The 13,984-nt window shown below is 40.3% G+C and overlaps 1 protein-coding gene across 1 annotated transcript; it reads right to left on the bottom strand.

Annotated features, from left to right (window-relative positions):
• Nucleotides 1-219: 219 nt before the first annotated feature.
• LOC139888217 (uncharacterized) lies at nt 220-3,666 on the bottom strand. Its single transcript, XM_071871242.1, has 2 exons — nt 3,381-3,666; nt 220-632 (listed from the first exon to the last, which is right to left on the bottom strand). The coding sequence occupies exons 1-2, from the start codon at nt 3,664-3,666 to the stop codon at nt 220-222; spliced, it is 699 nt and encodes a 232-aa protein (XP_071727343.1).
• Nucleotides 3,667-13,984: the final 10,318 nt, after the last annotated feature.

Here is a 13,984-nt window from a genome sequence, read left to right as displayed (position 1 = left end):
CTCAAGACAGTGCAACGTATAGTTATTTATGACTAAAGACCGGTTTTGGAAGAAATAAACCGACATGCGATTGTGATTGTCCTTGACTTTTATTGATTGTAATTGCAAAGCACATCGACAATGGATATTGTCTTCTTTGGAACCTGAACGGTATTCTCTTGTCCGTTGAAACGATTAGCATACGTGATATAGCTGTTATCTTACCCACGTTTGACCCGGTTAAATTTTTTCTTTGATGATTCTTTCCCCTATTTCAACAACTTGTAAACGTGTACCGTTAGAAAAACCTCCTACGTGATCAACATTTCTAAGTAACATAACTGGTACACCAACTTTCAGCCTGAGATTATGCTTTGGTAATCCACCAAGTTCAATACTATTTAGGAGATCAGTATTGTATAGTTCAGTATTAAAGTCAGTGTCTCTCTGTGACACACATATACTGTCTGAGCTCAAATATGACCTTTCTTCAGCTTCCAAAGACAACATCATTTTATCATTAATGATGTTAACTAGTTCATGAGTTGGAGCGAGCAAGATTGCGCGTTCTTGATAATTTTGTGGATTGGCAAGATTACGAAGATATTCTAGATAAATAGTAGAGATGATAGAACCAATTGGATCATCAACATCTGTTATAAAATGTGTAAGTAACTAGAGGGGGGGGGGGGGTGAATAGTTACTTGATACGTTTTTAACACTTTTTTAATTGATCACCGAATTTGATTAACTTTGATCAACAAATTCAACTCAAACTTGATGTGTGTAGTGTATATGTTCAAAATGATAAATGAAGTAATGTAAAGAACATAGACACAAGGATTTATAGTGGTTCGGGTGGATGTTAACTAATCCACCTTAATCCACTCCCCGATTACACTAATCGGGATTTGTTGCTTCACTAAGCACTTTTCTCAAAACCCGGTGGAGATCCGATTTACAAGTCTTCAACTTCTTTGGTAGACAACAAACCTAATCCTTCTATCCCTTTGAAAGATCAACTCCAACCCAGATCAACTTGTCTTCACCTTGGACAAGTATTAATCTCCAAATGAGATTAATCAACTTTCTAAGTCCCTTTAAGGAAGTAGATTACTAAGCTAGCTTATGCTTCTACTAATTGAAGTTACAAGACTTATACACCTTGTATAATGATCCTAAGACAATACTAGGACATACATTACACTAAGTAAACTTACAAGATTAATGATTTTGATTAGTAAGTTTACAACAACCAAATTCTATATCTATAAGATCATAGAATCTTCTCTTGCTTGATCACATTTGAGTAGTAGTTAGAACCCTTGTGATCTATGGAAATAAGCCTTTGAAATATGCAAGAGGGTCAGCTCTAAATGCTCTTTAATGCTTTCCTTTTATAGTGGGATTCAAAAAGTAGCCGTTGACACACGGTTTCCTGCACGGTCGACCGTAGTTTGACCGTGCGTGCTCCAGTCCAAATTTAGTATCCGTTGTATAGGCGTTTGACTCAAATTTGAACACCACATTTTGGCACCTTTACTCCTTCTAGCACCTGCAAAAGAAATCAAACATCCTATACAAGTACTATATGCATTAAGTGTGTGAGATTTGGTCTTATTGCATGAAAGTGACATAACACTTCATTAGTGGTAAACCCAACATTCTTGGAGAAGTGTCTTGATTGATATTTTGGAAAATCTCAGTTTGGTCAAGACTTAGTTAGTCACATTAATGCCTTTGGTTCAATTCTAAAGACTAGTCACTATGTCATTAACTTCCTAGTTTCAATTAATCACAAATCATGTTCCATTTGGGTTTAAGTAGAGATTAATTGAATGATGTCTTTATAAGATAATCATGAAGTATGTAGAGACATCAAAGTTAAGTCATTCTTGAATAAGTAATCACACTTAGTTACTTAGACCAAATAGACAATTGAATATAATTTCATTGTGAACCAATTTACACTTAATTTGTTGGAGTAGACTAGTTACTTGAATCCTAACTAGTAAGCACATAGCAAGCATGTTAATCAAGTTGATAAATTTATGAGTATTAAACATATTAGCAAGTAGCAAGTAACACTCACACATAGCAAGAGATAGTTACTATAAGGTCAATCATATAGATATTTGCACAACTTGTAATTTAAGCTTTTAGCAAACTTACTTGCAATATAACATATTGCATGATTAATGTGTAAGTACACATTAATGTCCAACACATGCAAAAGGTAAGAGCAATCTCTAGTTGAGACTTGGTGACCATCCTAAATGTATCTAAGTGTATTTTAGGATTACAAGTCTTTACTAGTTACACTTGAGAGCATTGTTCCTCATTTAGCCTTAATTAATCTCTAAGTCCTTTTTAATAACAATTATTGTTCTAGTGATGTTGGCTTAAGTGTGTTGGTACTTGATGATCATACTAAGGATGTCTAGATAAGAATTAAGATCACAAGTTATTGATTAACACTTATATGTTATGCCTAATCCTGGTTAATTTGTCATTAAGATGTCATTAGGCGTAATTAACCAGAATTAGTGTTTTTACGACCAAAACTCAATTGAGTATGGAGAAGGCATCTATTCTAAGCATGTTGAAAAAGGTTTCATGAATTATAGATGTCGGGAACTAGTCAAACTTTATTTCGTCAAAATTGGTAAAAGGGAAAACTGCGGTCGCACTGCGGTTGACCGTGGTGGTGACCGTGCAACTTATTTTCATAAAACTGCGTTGCAATTCAGTTTGAGGTTCTGCGGCTGGCTGTGCGGTCATCCGTACCTTGACCGTGTATTTAGCTAAACTTTAATTTCATTCTTTAAGCTATGTTTGACTTGGTCGTTTGCAAGATAAAGTATGGATTAGTGACCTTGCGTGTTTTATGTTAAGATGTCAGTCATCACTTATGCATATGTATGTGTCATCATCAAAACATATTCTTTGGTTAATGATCATACTTAAGTTTGTCGTTTAGTTCATTAACCAATATTCAACCAACATTCTCCCCCTTTTTGATGATGACAAACATACAAGTGATGAGGGACATTTTGCTATAAATACGCAAGTGTTAACAATCACTTGTATCCATCTTTCTCCCCCTTTTGTCGAAGCAAAAAGGTTAGCTCCCCCTAGAACTAAGCTCGCTCTTAGAGCAAAGCTCCCCCTTAAATTGTGCACATTGAAAAACATATATTCGAACATAACAAGCACACATTTTATTCAAAGAAAGCACGAAACATAGTGATGCATATATGAAAATATGCATGGAAAGTACAGTAGATCAATCCTAGGTTTGCTCTACATGGGACGAGATGTGCTTGGGTGAGATGAGCATATTCAATAGACAAGATAGTTCAGAAAGCGTCGCAGGATCTTGTGAGTTCGACGATTCTGACGATGAAGGATGGACATTTGAGTGGAAGATAATAGTGCAATGAACAGGTCATCTTCACCACTATCATCAGATCCCGTAACACTCCAGACAGGTGTGTTCTCACCTTCTGTTTCTTCGTTAAAAGGTCGAACCGAATCGTAATTGCTTGGTAGGTTGGTTAGACCAACAGGATGTGCATCTCGAACGCCCAGTTGTGTGAAGAGCTTTGTTAAGTGTGCCCCATAAGGAAGGGAGAGAGATTCATTGTACACCAATCCATTCATTCTCTTTACCATGAACAGTGCCATGTTGACTTGAATTCGGTGTTGGAGACACCTGAGTAGTGAGGCTTCACAGGCATGAACATTTGTGGATAGTGTTTCCACCTTGCAGTAGATGTTTTGACTTATGACTTTGAGCCAAAGGTTAAACTTAGGTGCAAGATGATTTGCCTTAAGACCATCACTTTGGATTTCAATGTGATTGATGGGCCTTTGACAAAAGGTGTTGATGATGTCACCTTTTGTGACAAATTCGGGAAGACAAAGGAGGTATGGACTATAGGAGAAACATTCTACGCCTTCATAAGGAACATGCATAAATTTTCCAAAGTCTTTGAGAGACATGGAAAACCCTTTATCAAACAACCAGAATTTGATGTTATTTGGGGGAGTGAATTCATAGTTGGCATAGAATTCACGAACAAGAGTGGAGTGAATGGGACCTCTTAAGGTTAAGAATGAATCCCATTTTATGTAAGCAAAATTGTAAGATCCCGAGTTTTGTACGTCAGAAAAGGTTCATGAAAGTGTCAGTAAATGTGCGCAACAGAAAGCGCCACTAAAAGTGAACCTAACACTTATGCATTTTCAGAATTTACATCAGAATCAGAGTTAGGCAAGTTCAGTCCCTGAAATTCGGAGTCAGAATCAGATTCAATACTGAGCCGCGCCGCGGGATTTCTAGCCGCGCCGCGGGCAATAACATGGTCTGATGATGTGTTGTTTGAAAAGGCTCGACCTTGGAATTCAGCTTTAAGCCGCGCCGCTGCCTATAACGGGAGAAAATGTGTAGCGACCCGACAAAATCGTCATTGACGGCGCCGTCTACTTAGGTCCCGTTACGTGGTCATAAGTCTTTAAAACAACGTTTGACCAAAAGTATGTCGCATTCATTTCAAAAGTAAAGATGTTCCAAGGTTTACAAAGTAGTTCGACAACTAGTTACGTTACAAAGTTTAAAGTACAAATGAAACATATGCAACACAATTTAAAAGTAGCCAAAAGACGCTCCACGCATGTATATGTAACAACCCAACCCGATATACAATCGACCACGTGAAATTTGCCAAAATAAAAAAAAATTCTTTGTTCAGCAGGTGGCGCGGCGCGCCATAACCTTGCGCGGCGCGCCAAAGTGGCCTGTCCAAAAAGTCTTGAAATGCTAAAATGTTTGACCACTTCCCGACGTATTTAGACAAAACGCTATTCACAACATATTCATATATAAAAAAACTAACACGTTCCATTAATAAAATAAGTTTTACGAGACCGGGCCCACATCGGCCGTTTTACGACTTTCGTACGAAAATACAAGTTTTCAACCTCATGATTTGTAATACAAAATAAAGGCCGAGCATGGCGATTGGGGATACGCTACCCAATCCTAATCAATCCAAAAGCAAGCCTTCTAAAGCAACTACGCAAGTCCACTAGTCCCCGCTTACCCGAGCCTCCGCATCCATGCAATCTATAAAAATTCAACAACGAGAGGGTAAACTAACGCTTAGTGAATGCAATACTTATACATATACATATGTAATTTACCTACACGCATCCACTTACAATACCATGTAAACAAAATGCATAAACGAGCTAGCAACACTAAACATACGACTAGCAACAACGTTAGTATATAAATCGCCACAATAATATACTAAATCACAATAATGCATAAATATAACAAACCGTTCCCCGCTATGGCACTACCGACTTGTAGACGACCAATAACGTCGAGTCTCACTCGTATGTTGTCACCGACTTGTGACTCATCAAAGGGTGTCACCGACTTGTGAACTACCCACCAATATCTATGGGTCACCGACTTGTGAACGCCATGTAACATCACCGACTTGTGAAGCGCCACTAATTGTCACCGACTTGTGAACACTATAGGGTGTCACCGACTTGTGAATCACCCAAGGCTATCACCGACTTGTGAACCCCCATCAATACATATGGGTCACCGACTTGTGAACCTCCATGTGGCATCACCGACTTGTGAAGCACCACCTAGTGTCACCGGCTTGTGAACACTATGAAGTGTCACCGACTCATGAATCACTTCCCCGACTTATGGTGACACCGACTTGTGAAACACCAACCAACTACTAAGGGTCACCGCCCCGTGAACCACTATGAGGTGTCACTGACTTGTGAATAACCTGTCGAGACACTACCGACTTGTAGTTCCCATCCCATCATACCAACAAATATGTCACCATCTTGTGACATAACGCCCACTACTCACGATGTGGCACCAAAGGCCCACATCGCGTACGAGTAAATAAACCACATACATACATGTATAAATATTCCACTCACCTCGATTACTTGAAGAAGTGCAACTCGCAAACTTGAACTCCTTCCACCGACTTCACGTATATCACCTACGCAAATCATACATGCAAATAAGCTACAACTTAAGCCTATTCGACTTAACACATCACAAGTGTAATTTCGACTATATACACTTGACCAACTTTGACTAAGTCAAATCTCACCTGAACCACTCATAATCACAATTGAATAGTGATTATGTCCTACTAATACATTTTGTACAAGGTTTGATCAACCAATCCCCCATTTGGACTCACGACCCGCCCAAATTGACATAAAGTGCAATCTACGCCTTTTTGCACTTTTAACGATACTCGAAAGTCCAAAACTAACGAGACCATTTCCCGCGTTCCCGAAATACCTAAATACACCTCTTTTAGGCTTTAAATGCATTTTAGACCAACATTTACACAAAAACCCATTTTGACCTAAAACTAGTCAAAACACCCAATTTGTGAACTTACACCCCAAATCACTAATAATCCAAGTTAGCTAGTAATTTCATCAATAAAATTAGTTTACAAACTAAAAATATCATCATCCAATCCTAAACCCACCAACATCAACAATAACTAGTTACAATTACCCATTTCACCTCCTAAAAGAGTTTTATAACTAACTAGTTCAAAACCCTAAACTTGAATATCAAATTACAAAGATGAAGTTCGGAGTTTGAACTTACCAATACCGTCAAAATGATGCCGTTGACGAGTAGAACAACTTTAATACCCGAGGTTTGACCCGAAACACCCTTCTTCTTCTCCAATTGGAGCTCTCTCTCTCTAAAACTCTCCTCTCACTCTAGGGTTTGAAGATGAGAGTGTTTGATGAGTGAAAATGAGCTCCAATGGAGCTCTAGATCAGTTTTGATGACCCCAAACCGACCCTAATTGAAAAGACCAAAGTACCCCTCATTTAAACCATTTAAAAAGGCTGAAAATTGCCTCTGTAGCAATCGGTGCGCCGCGCCAGAAGGTGGAGCGCCGCTCCAAATAACTGGAAATTGTGGTCGAGCCCAAAACAGGTTTCAGCAACTTGTTTTGGCCATAACTTTTCGACCGTAACTCCGTTTTCGATGAATCAAATATCGTTGGAAACGTAATAAGATATTCTATCCAATGGTAAGGCTTGGAAACATCAATTCAAACTTTATTTGGGGTTGAGAAGATACGTACACACTTTGTACCTCAAACAACGTCCAGTTTTCTTCGACATTCGAGCAAGCAACACGTACATGCTTCGTACACTTCATATACGCATCGTACACCATGAATACATTATGTACAATAAATATTTGGGTCTTACAACTCTCCCCCACTTAAATTTGATCGCGTCCTCACGATCTAAACCTCATCGCGAACAAAAACAACACACTTTCCTCAAGTCTTCGAGTTCTCACACAATCTCGGACCCCTTTGATGCCGCCATTGCATCCTATCGATCACGCCTTACCACCATGCAACGTTCCAATCGCACAACTATCCTTCAGGATTTCCTTGGCGTACTCCAACTCACGACTTAGAGTTCTAACGCCCACCGCCAATACTCTAGAGAGTTCGTTCCCGAACGCACTCTACACTAACACGCCCCTACATGAGACAGTCCAAACTAACACTCTACGTCTCTAGTTGGCTCTCAAAACGAGGCAACTACCGGAAAATGACCCAAACACGTCTACCAAACCGAGGGACCACCGTACTTTCCGGGTACATACTCCCCCACTTAGGGTTTTAACCCCACGCTATCACCGTCAAGATGATAATACCTTGCGAAATTTCAACATTCTACATCACACACGCCCGGTATCAACGTTGGTCATACTTAAAATCTTCAGCGGACTTACCAAAAGATACATGAAACTCGACCTTTCGAATTGGTCAAACGTCGACGCCCGCTAATCTTCACAATAAACCATCTTCGTACCTTCGGGTTTTCTCGTCGGTACCCAAGTACAAAATAATCACAACACCGGAGTGAAGCATTCCACTTGCAGGTATACGGAGGGCACCTGACATAGTGTTATGCAACTCCCATTTCTACCACCGAGTCTCAATCACTCGACCCTTTCAGGTCCCTCCTCGGTGTAATATGACACTTGACTATTCGAAGTCACACAAATCCAATGGACATTACGGCTCAACGCCTACAACCTTCTAGTGACGCCTGCTTGTCACTATCCGCCTAGGCCGCAAAGCAAGCCTAGCAATCCTTTCACTTACAATGGTGATGCTTGGTGCCACCAAGACTTACACCCCAACTCGTATCCTCTCAACCGTTAACACGATTACTTACACACAACAAAGATAGTCAACAATCGTGACTCTTCCCGCACACCTACATGATCAACGTAAGCGCCTCTCGAACGGCATGCCATCCTACGCTAACCCTTATGGAGAACAATACAAGTAACCCTCTAATCATCCCATGGTTACCCCCGACTTGGTTAAGCCTCCAACACCAACCCAATTAACCCGACTCGGTCAAGTCAAATACACTATGTCGACCCGCCTCGGTCAACACCTAACAATTTATCGATTAACCCGACTTGGTTAAGTCAACACATACGGTCAACCCGACTTGGTTAAGTCCTAACAACAATTGATTAACCCGTCTTGATTAGTCAAACGCACTCGGTCAACCCGACTCAGTCAACACTCCTAACAATTTATCGATTAACCCGACTCGGTTAGTCAAACTATCTCGGTCCACCCGACTCGGTCAAACCCCTAAAAACAATTTGAGTAACCCAGCTTGGTTAGTCAAATACCCTTGGTCAACCCGACTCGGTCAACACCTAACAACAATTGATTAACCCAACCTGGTTAGTCAAACTGCAATGGACTAACTCGACCTAGCTAGTCACTACAACACATGGATAAACTCAATCATTACCCAAATCACCCGCACATAGATAGTACTAAAATTGAATAGTACCTGAATCAAGCATCTCCAGATTTTCGCGCCCCGTCACTATTCCACTCGGGACATTCCGACTTCCGGTGTCCCTCCTTCCGGCACTTAAAACATGTGACCTTGCTCGACGGACAATCACGAGACTTATGCCCCGTTTGTCCACAATTATAACACGCGAATTTAGAACCACCCGTGTCACTCATCTTTACGCTTCCGACACCTTCGGTAGCGCTTTTACTCTTCTTGTTCGAAAACGCCGTCGCTTCGAACTTCCCTTTACTAACATCGGACACACTTGGCTTCGACACCTCCGGTTCGAAACCCCGAGCCAACTTAAACAACTCTTCAAAAGACTTAGCCATTCCCCGACTAATCTTACCCTTAAATTCGTCATTCAGTGTACGGTAGAAATCTTTCATCAACTTGTGATCGTCACCAACGTACTCCGGACAAAAACGAGTCTTTGCTAAAAAGGTAGACTTGAGAGTAACCAAGTCCATCGAACCCTATCGCAAATTGTGTAACTCGTCTCGGATTCTATCAAGATCGGAAGAAGTTCGGTATTCATCAAAGAACTCCTTTTTGAACTCATCCCATGACAAGCTCATACATTGTTCCTCGCCATACAATTGAATCTTGTCATCCCACCACAACTTGGCTTCTTCACGTAACATACTAGAACCGTACCTCGTTTTCTTCTCGGGAGGACATTCACTAGTACGGAAAGCCCCCTCGATGTCGGAAACCCAACATGTACTCCTCAACGGATCCCTTACCCTATTAAACATAGGAGGTTGTGCATCCTTGAAGTTTTTGTAATGGAAGTCCCGCCTCCCATTTCCTTCACTCCCTTCACCTCGGGGATAAATATTTCTAGCATCAAGCACTTCCTCGATTGCGACCTTTACCCTTTCATCAATTAGATCGGTTATTTGCCCATCAACCGATTCCCGGAAAACCTTTCTAACATCCTCGAGAAACTCCGCTTTTTGACGTTTAAAGATGGCCTCAACCTTAGCCGTGAACTCAACGTCTTCGTCTTGATCTTCGTTGGCTTGTTTGCTCCTTGTCGTCATTCTAAGAAATGAACTCGGTTAGGAACACAACATGAATAACTTACACACACCACCACGATCAATCGTTCACAAACATATAATATGCCACCGTTCGTACATCCCATCTAGTTCAACACTTGTTGTACATCACTTGCATGACTTGGCTTGCAACCGTAATAATGGTCGCGAAGCATTATTACGCTCACACGCCATGCCGAACTCATGAATACAACAATCATCTCGCTAGATGTTCAACACAACACAACATGATTAGTAACACATAATCAACACATAGTTAAAGCACCTATTCTCAAAGGCACTAACTAGAAACCCGAATCGACCCGTAATCTTACAAGTCCCGCATAATAGTCCACACAAAAAGTCTAAGTCTAGGAGCCTATCTCAAGTCACCTAAATCCCTTAGACCATGCTCTGATACCACTTGTAACAACCCAACCCGATATACAATCGACCACGTGAAATTTACCAAAATAAAAAAAAATTCTTTGTTCAGCAGGTGGCGCGGCGCGCCATAACCTTGCGCGGCGCGCCAAAGTGGCCTGTCCAAAAAGTCTTGAAATGCTAAAATGTTTGACCACTTCCCGACGTATTTAGACAAAACGCTATTCACAACATATTCATATATAAAAAAACTAACACGTTCCATTAATAAAATAAGTTTTACGAGATCGGGCCCACATCGGCCGTTTTACGACTTTCGTACGAAAATACAAGTTTTCAACCACATGATTTGTAATACAAAATAAAGGCCGAGCATGGCGATTGGGGATACGCTACCCAATCCTAATCAATCCAAAAGCAAGCGTTCTAAAGCAACTACGCAAGTCCACTAGTCCCCGCTTACCCGAGCCTCCGCATCCATGCAATCTATAAAAAGTCAACAACGAGAGGGTAAGCTAACGCTTAGTGAATGCAATACTTATACATATACATATGTAATTTACCTACACGCATCCACTTACAATACCATGTAAACAAAATGCATAAACGAGCTAGCAACACTAAACATACGACTAGCAACAACGTTAGTATATAAATCGCCACAATAATATACTAAATCACAATAATGCATAAATATAACAAACCGTTCCCCGCTATGGCACTACCGACTTGTAGACGACCAATAACGTCGAGTCTCACTCGTATGTTGTCACCGACTTGTGACTCATCAAAGGGTGTCACCGACTTGTGAACTACCCACCAATATCTATGGGTCACCGACTTGTGAACGCCATGTGACATCACCGACTTGTGAAGCGCCACTAAGTGTCACCGACTTGTGCACACTATAGGGTGTCACCGACTTGTGAATCACCCAAGGGTATCACCGACTTGTGAACCCCCATCAATACATATGGGTCACCGACTTGTGAACCTCCATGTGGCATCACCGACTTCTGAAGCACCACCTAGTGTCACCGGCTTGTGAACACTATGAAGTGTCACCGACTCGTGAATCACTTCCCCGACTTTTGGTGACACCGACTTGTGAAACACCAACCAACTACTAAGGGTCACCGCCCCGTGAACCACTATGAGGTGTCACTGACTTGTGAATAACCTGTCGAGACACTACCGACTTGTAGTTCCCATCCCATCATACCAACAAATATGTCACCATCTTGTGACATAACGCCCACTACTCACGATGTGGTACCAAAGGCCCACATCGCGTACGAGTAAATAAACCACATACATACATGTATAAATATTCCACTCACCTCGATTACTTGAAGAAGTGCAACTCGCAAACTTGAACTCCTTCCACCGACTTCACGTATATCACCTACACAAATCATACATGCAAATAAGCTACAACTTAAGCCTATTCGACTTAACACATCACAAGTGTAATTTCGACTATATACACTTGACCAACTTTGACTAAGTCAAATCTCACCCGAACCACTCATAATCACAATCGAATAGTGATTATGTCCCACTAATACATTTTGCACAAGGTTTGATCAACCAATCCCCCATTTGGACTCACGACCCGCCCAAATTGACATAAAGTGCAATCTACGCCTTTTTGCACTTTTAACGATACTCGAAAGTCCAAAACTAACGAGACCATTTCCCGCGTTCCCGAAATACCTAAATACACCTCTTTTAGGCTTTAAATGCATTTTAGACCAACATTTACACAAAAACCCATTTTGACCTAAAACTAGTCAAAACACCCAATTTGTGAACTTACACCCCAAATCACTAATAATCCAAGTTAGCTAGTGATTTCATCAATAAAATTAGTTTACAAACTAACAATATCATCATCCAATCCTAAACCCACCAACATCAACAATAACTAGTTACAATTACCCATTTCACCTCCTAAAAGAGTTTTATAACTAACTAGTTCAAAACCCTAAACTTGAATATCAAATTACAAAGATGAAGTTCGGAGTTTGAACTTACCAATACTGCCAAAATGATGCCGTTGATGAGTAGAACAACTTTAATTCCCGAGGTTTGACCTGAAATACCCTTCTTCTTCTCCAATTGGAGCTCTCTCTCTCTCTCTAAAACTCTCCTCTCACTCTAGGGTTTGAAGATGAGAGTGTTTGATGAGTGAAAATGAGCTCCAATGGAGCTCTAGATCAGTTTTAATGACCCCAAACCGACCCTAATTGAAAAGACCAAAGTACCCCTCATTTAAACCTTTTAAAAAGGCTGAAAATTGCCTCTGCAGAAATCGGCGCGCCGCGCCAGAAGGTGGAGCGCCGCTCCAAATAGCTGGAAATTGTGGTCGAGCCCAAAACAGGTTTTAGCAACTTGTTTTGGTCATAACTTTTCGACCGTAACTCCGTTTTCGATGAATCAAATATTGTTGGAAACGTAATAAGATATTCTATCCAATGGTAAAGCTTGGAAACATCAATTCAAACTTTATTTGGGGTTGAGAAGATACGTACACACTTTGTACCTCAAACAACGTCCAGTTTTCTTCGACATTCGAGCAAGCAACACGTACATGCTTCGTACACTTCATATACGCATCGTACACCATGAATACATTATGTACAATAAAAATTTGGGTCTTACAGTATACTCGACATCCAATGCAAGTATCAAAAAGAATGAGCGGAAGCATGTATCATTAAGCATTCAAGGACCTGAGAAAACATAAAAGAATCTGTCAATGAAAACGTTGGTGAAATCATAGTTGTAAGCATAAAGTATATTTGTATCACAAGGTTTAGTATAAATCGTTTATCAAGCGTATACATCTCAAAAGATGTGTTTGTATCACGAGCACCCAATTATCAAACTTAACTGAATCTTACCTCTGCATAATAGTGTTAGAACCTACACTATACATCGAAAGTACATTTCATTCATCTGAATGAGGGTTCGTCAAACCCGCATGGTCACACAACATAATTTCTCGCTTACACTCTACGAGTGTAACTAATGATAATTGGACTTGAGGATTTTCGTTCTAACTCGTATGTATCTTTGATTATGTATAGTATTCAAAGTATCAAAGTATGAAAAGTATATATATATACATGTGAAAAATATATATAAGTATGTAATGTATATGTTTTCTCATCCCACGATTTTAAAAGTATAAAAGTATTTGAGAAGTGGGGCTATGATCTCACCTTGAGTGTAGGAATGTAAATTTACTCCAACAAGTAACGTGTGCAAGAACAATGCTAGTCTCGACCTAAACAATTAGGTTGTATCAATAACGATAGTCACGATTGGTCAAAGATGTTCAATTAGTCCTATGGCTCGTTACGACTCGATTATGTAGCATGTGAATCACGTTGTCAAGTTTCATGCAAGAATCAAGTATAAAATAAGATTAGAACGATTGCATAAGTGTTTTGTTATATTTGATTAAAAGTCAAACTTGGTCAAAGTCAACGAAAAAGTCAACGGGGTCGGGTCCCGAACTATTTTCCTGAGCTTAGAAATCATGTATGAGCATGTTGGCCAAGTTTCATGTTCATCGGGGGTGCGTAGCATACTTAGAATTAAGCGAAAATTGACATTTTTGGGCAGTCTGC

The sequence above is a fragment of the Rutidosis leptorrhynchoides genome, chromosome 2 (assembly GCF_046630445.1).
Source record: "Rutidosis leptorrhynchoides isolate AG116_Rl617_1_P2 chromosome 2, CSIRO_AGI_Rlap_v1, whole genome shotgun sequence".
Lineage (NCBI taxonomy): Eukaryota > Viridiplantae > Streptophyta > Magnoliopsida > Asterales > Asteraceae > Rutidosis > Rutidosis leptorrhynchoides.
This window is presented reverse-complemented; position numbering and strand designations above follow the sequence as displayed.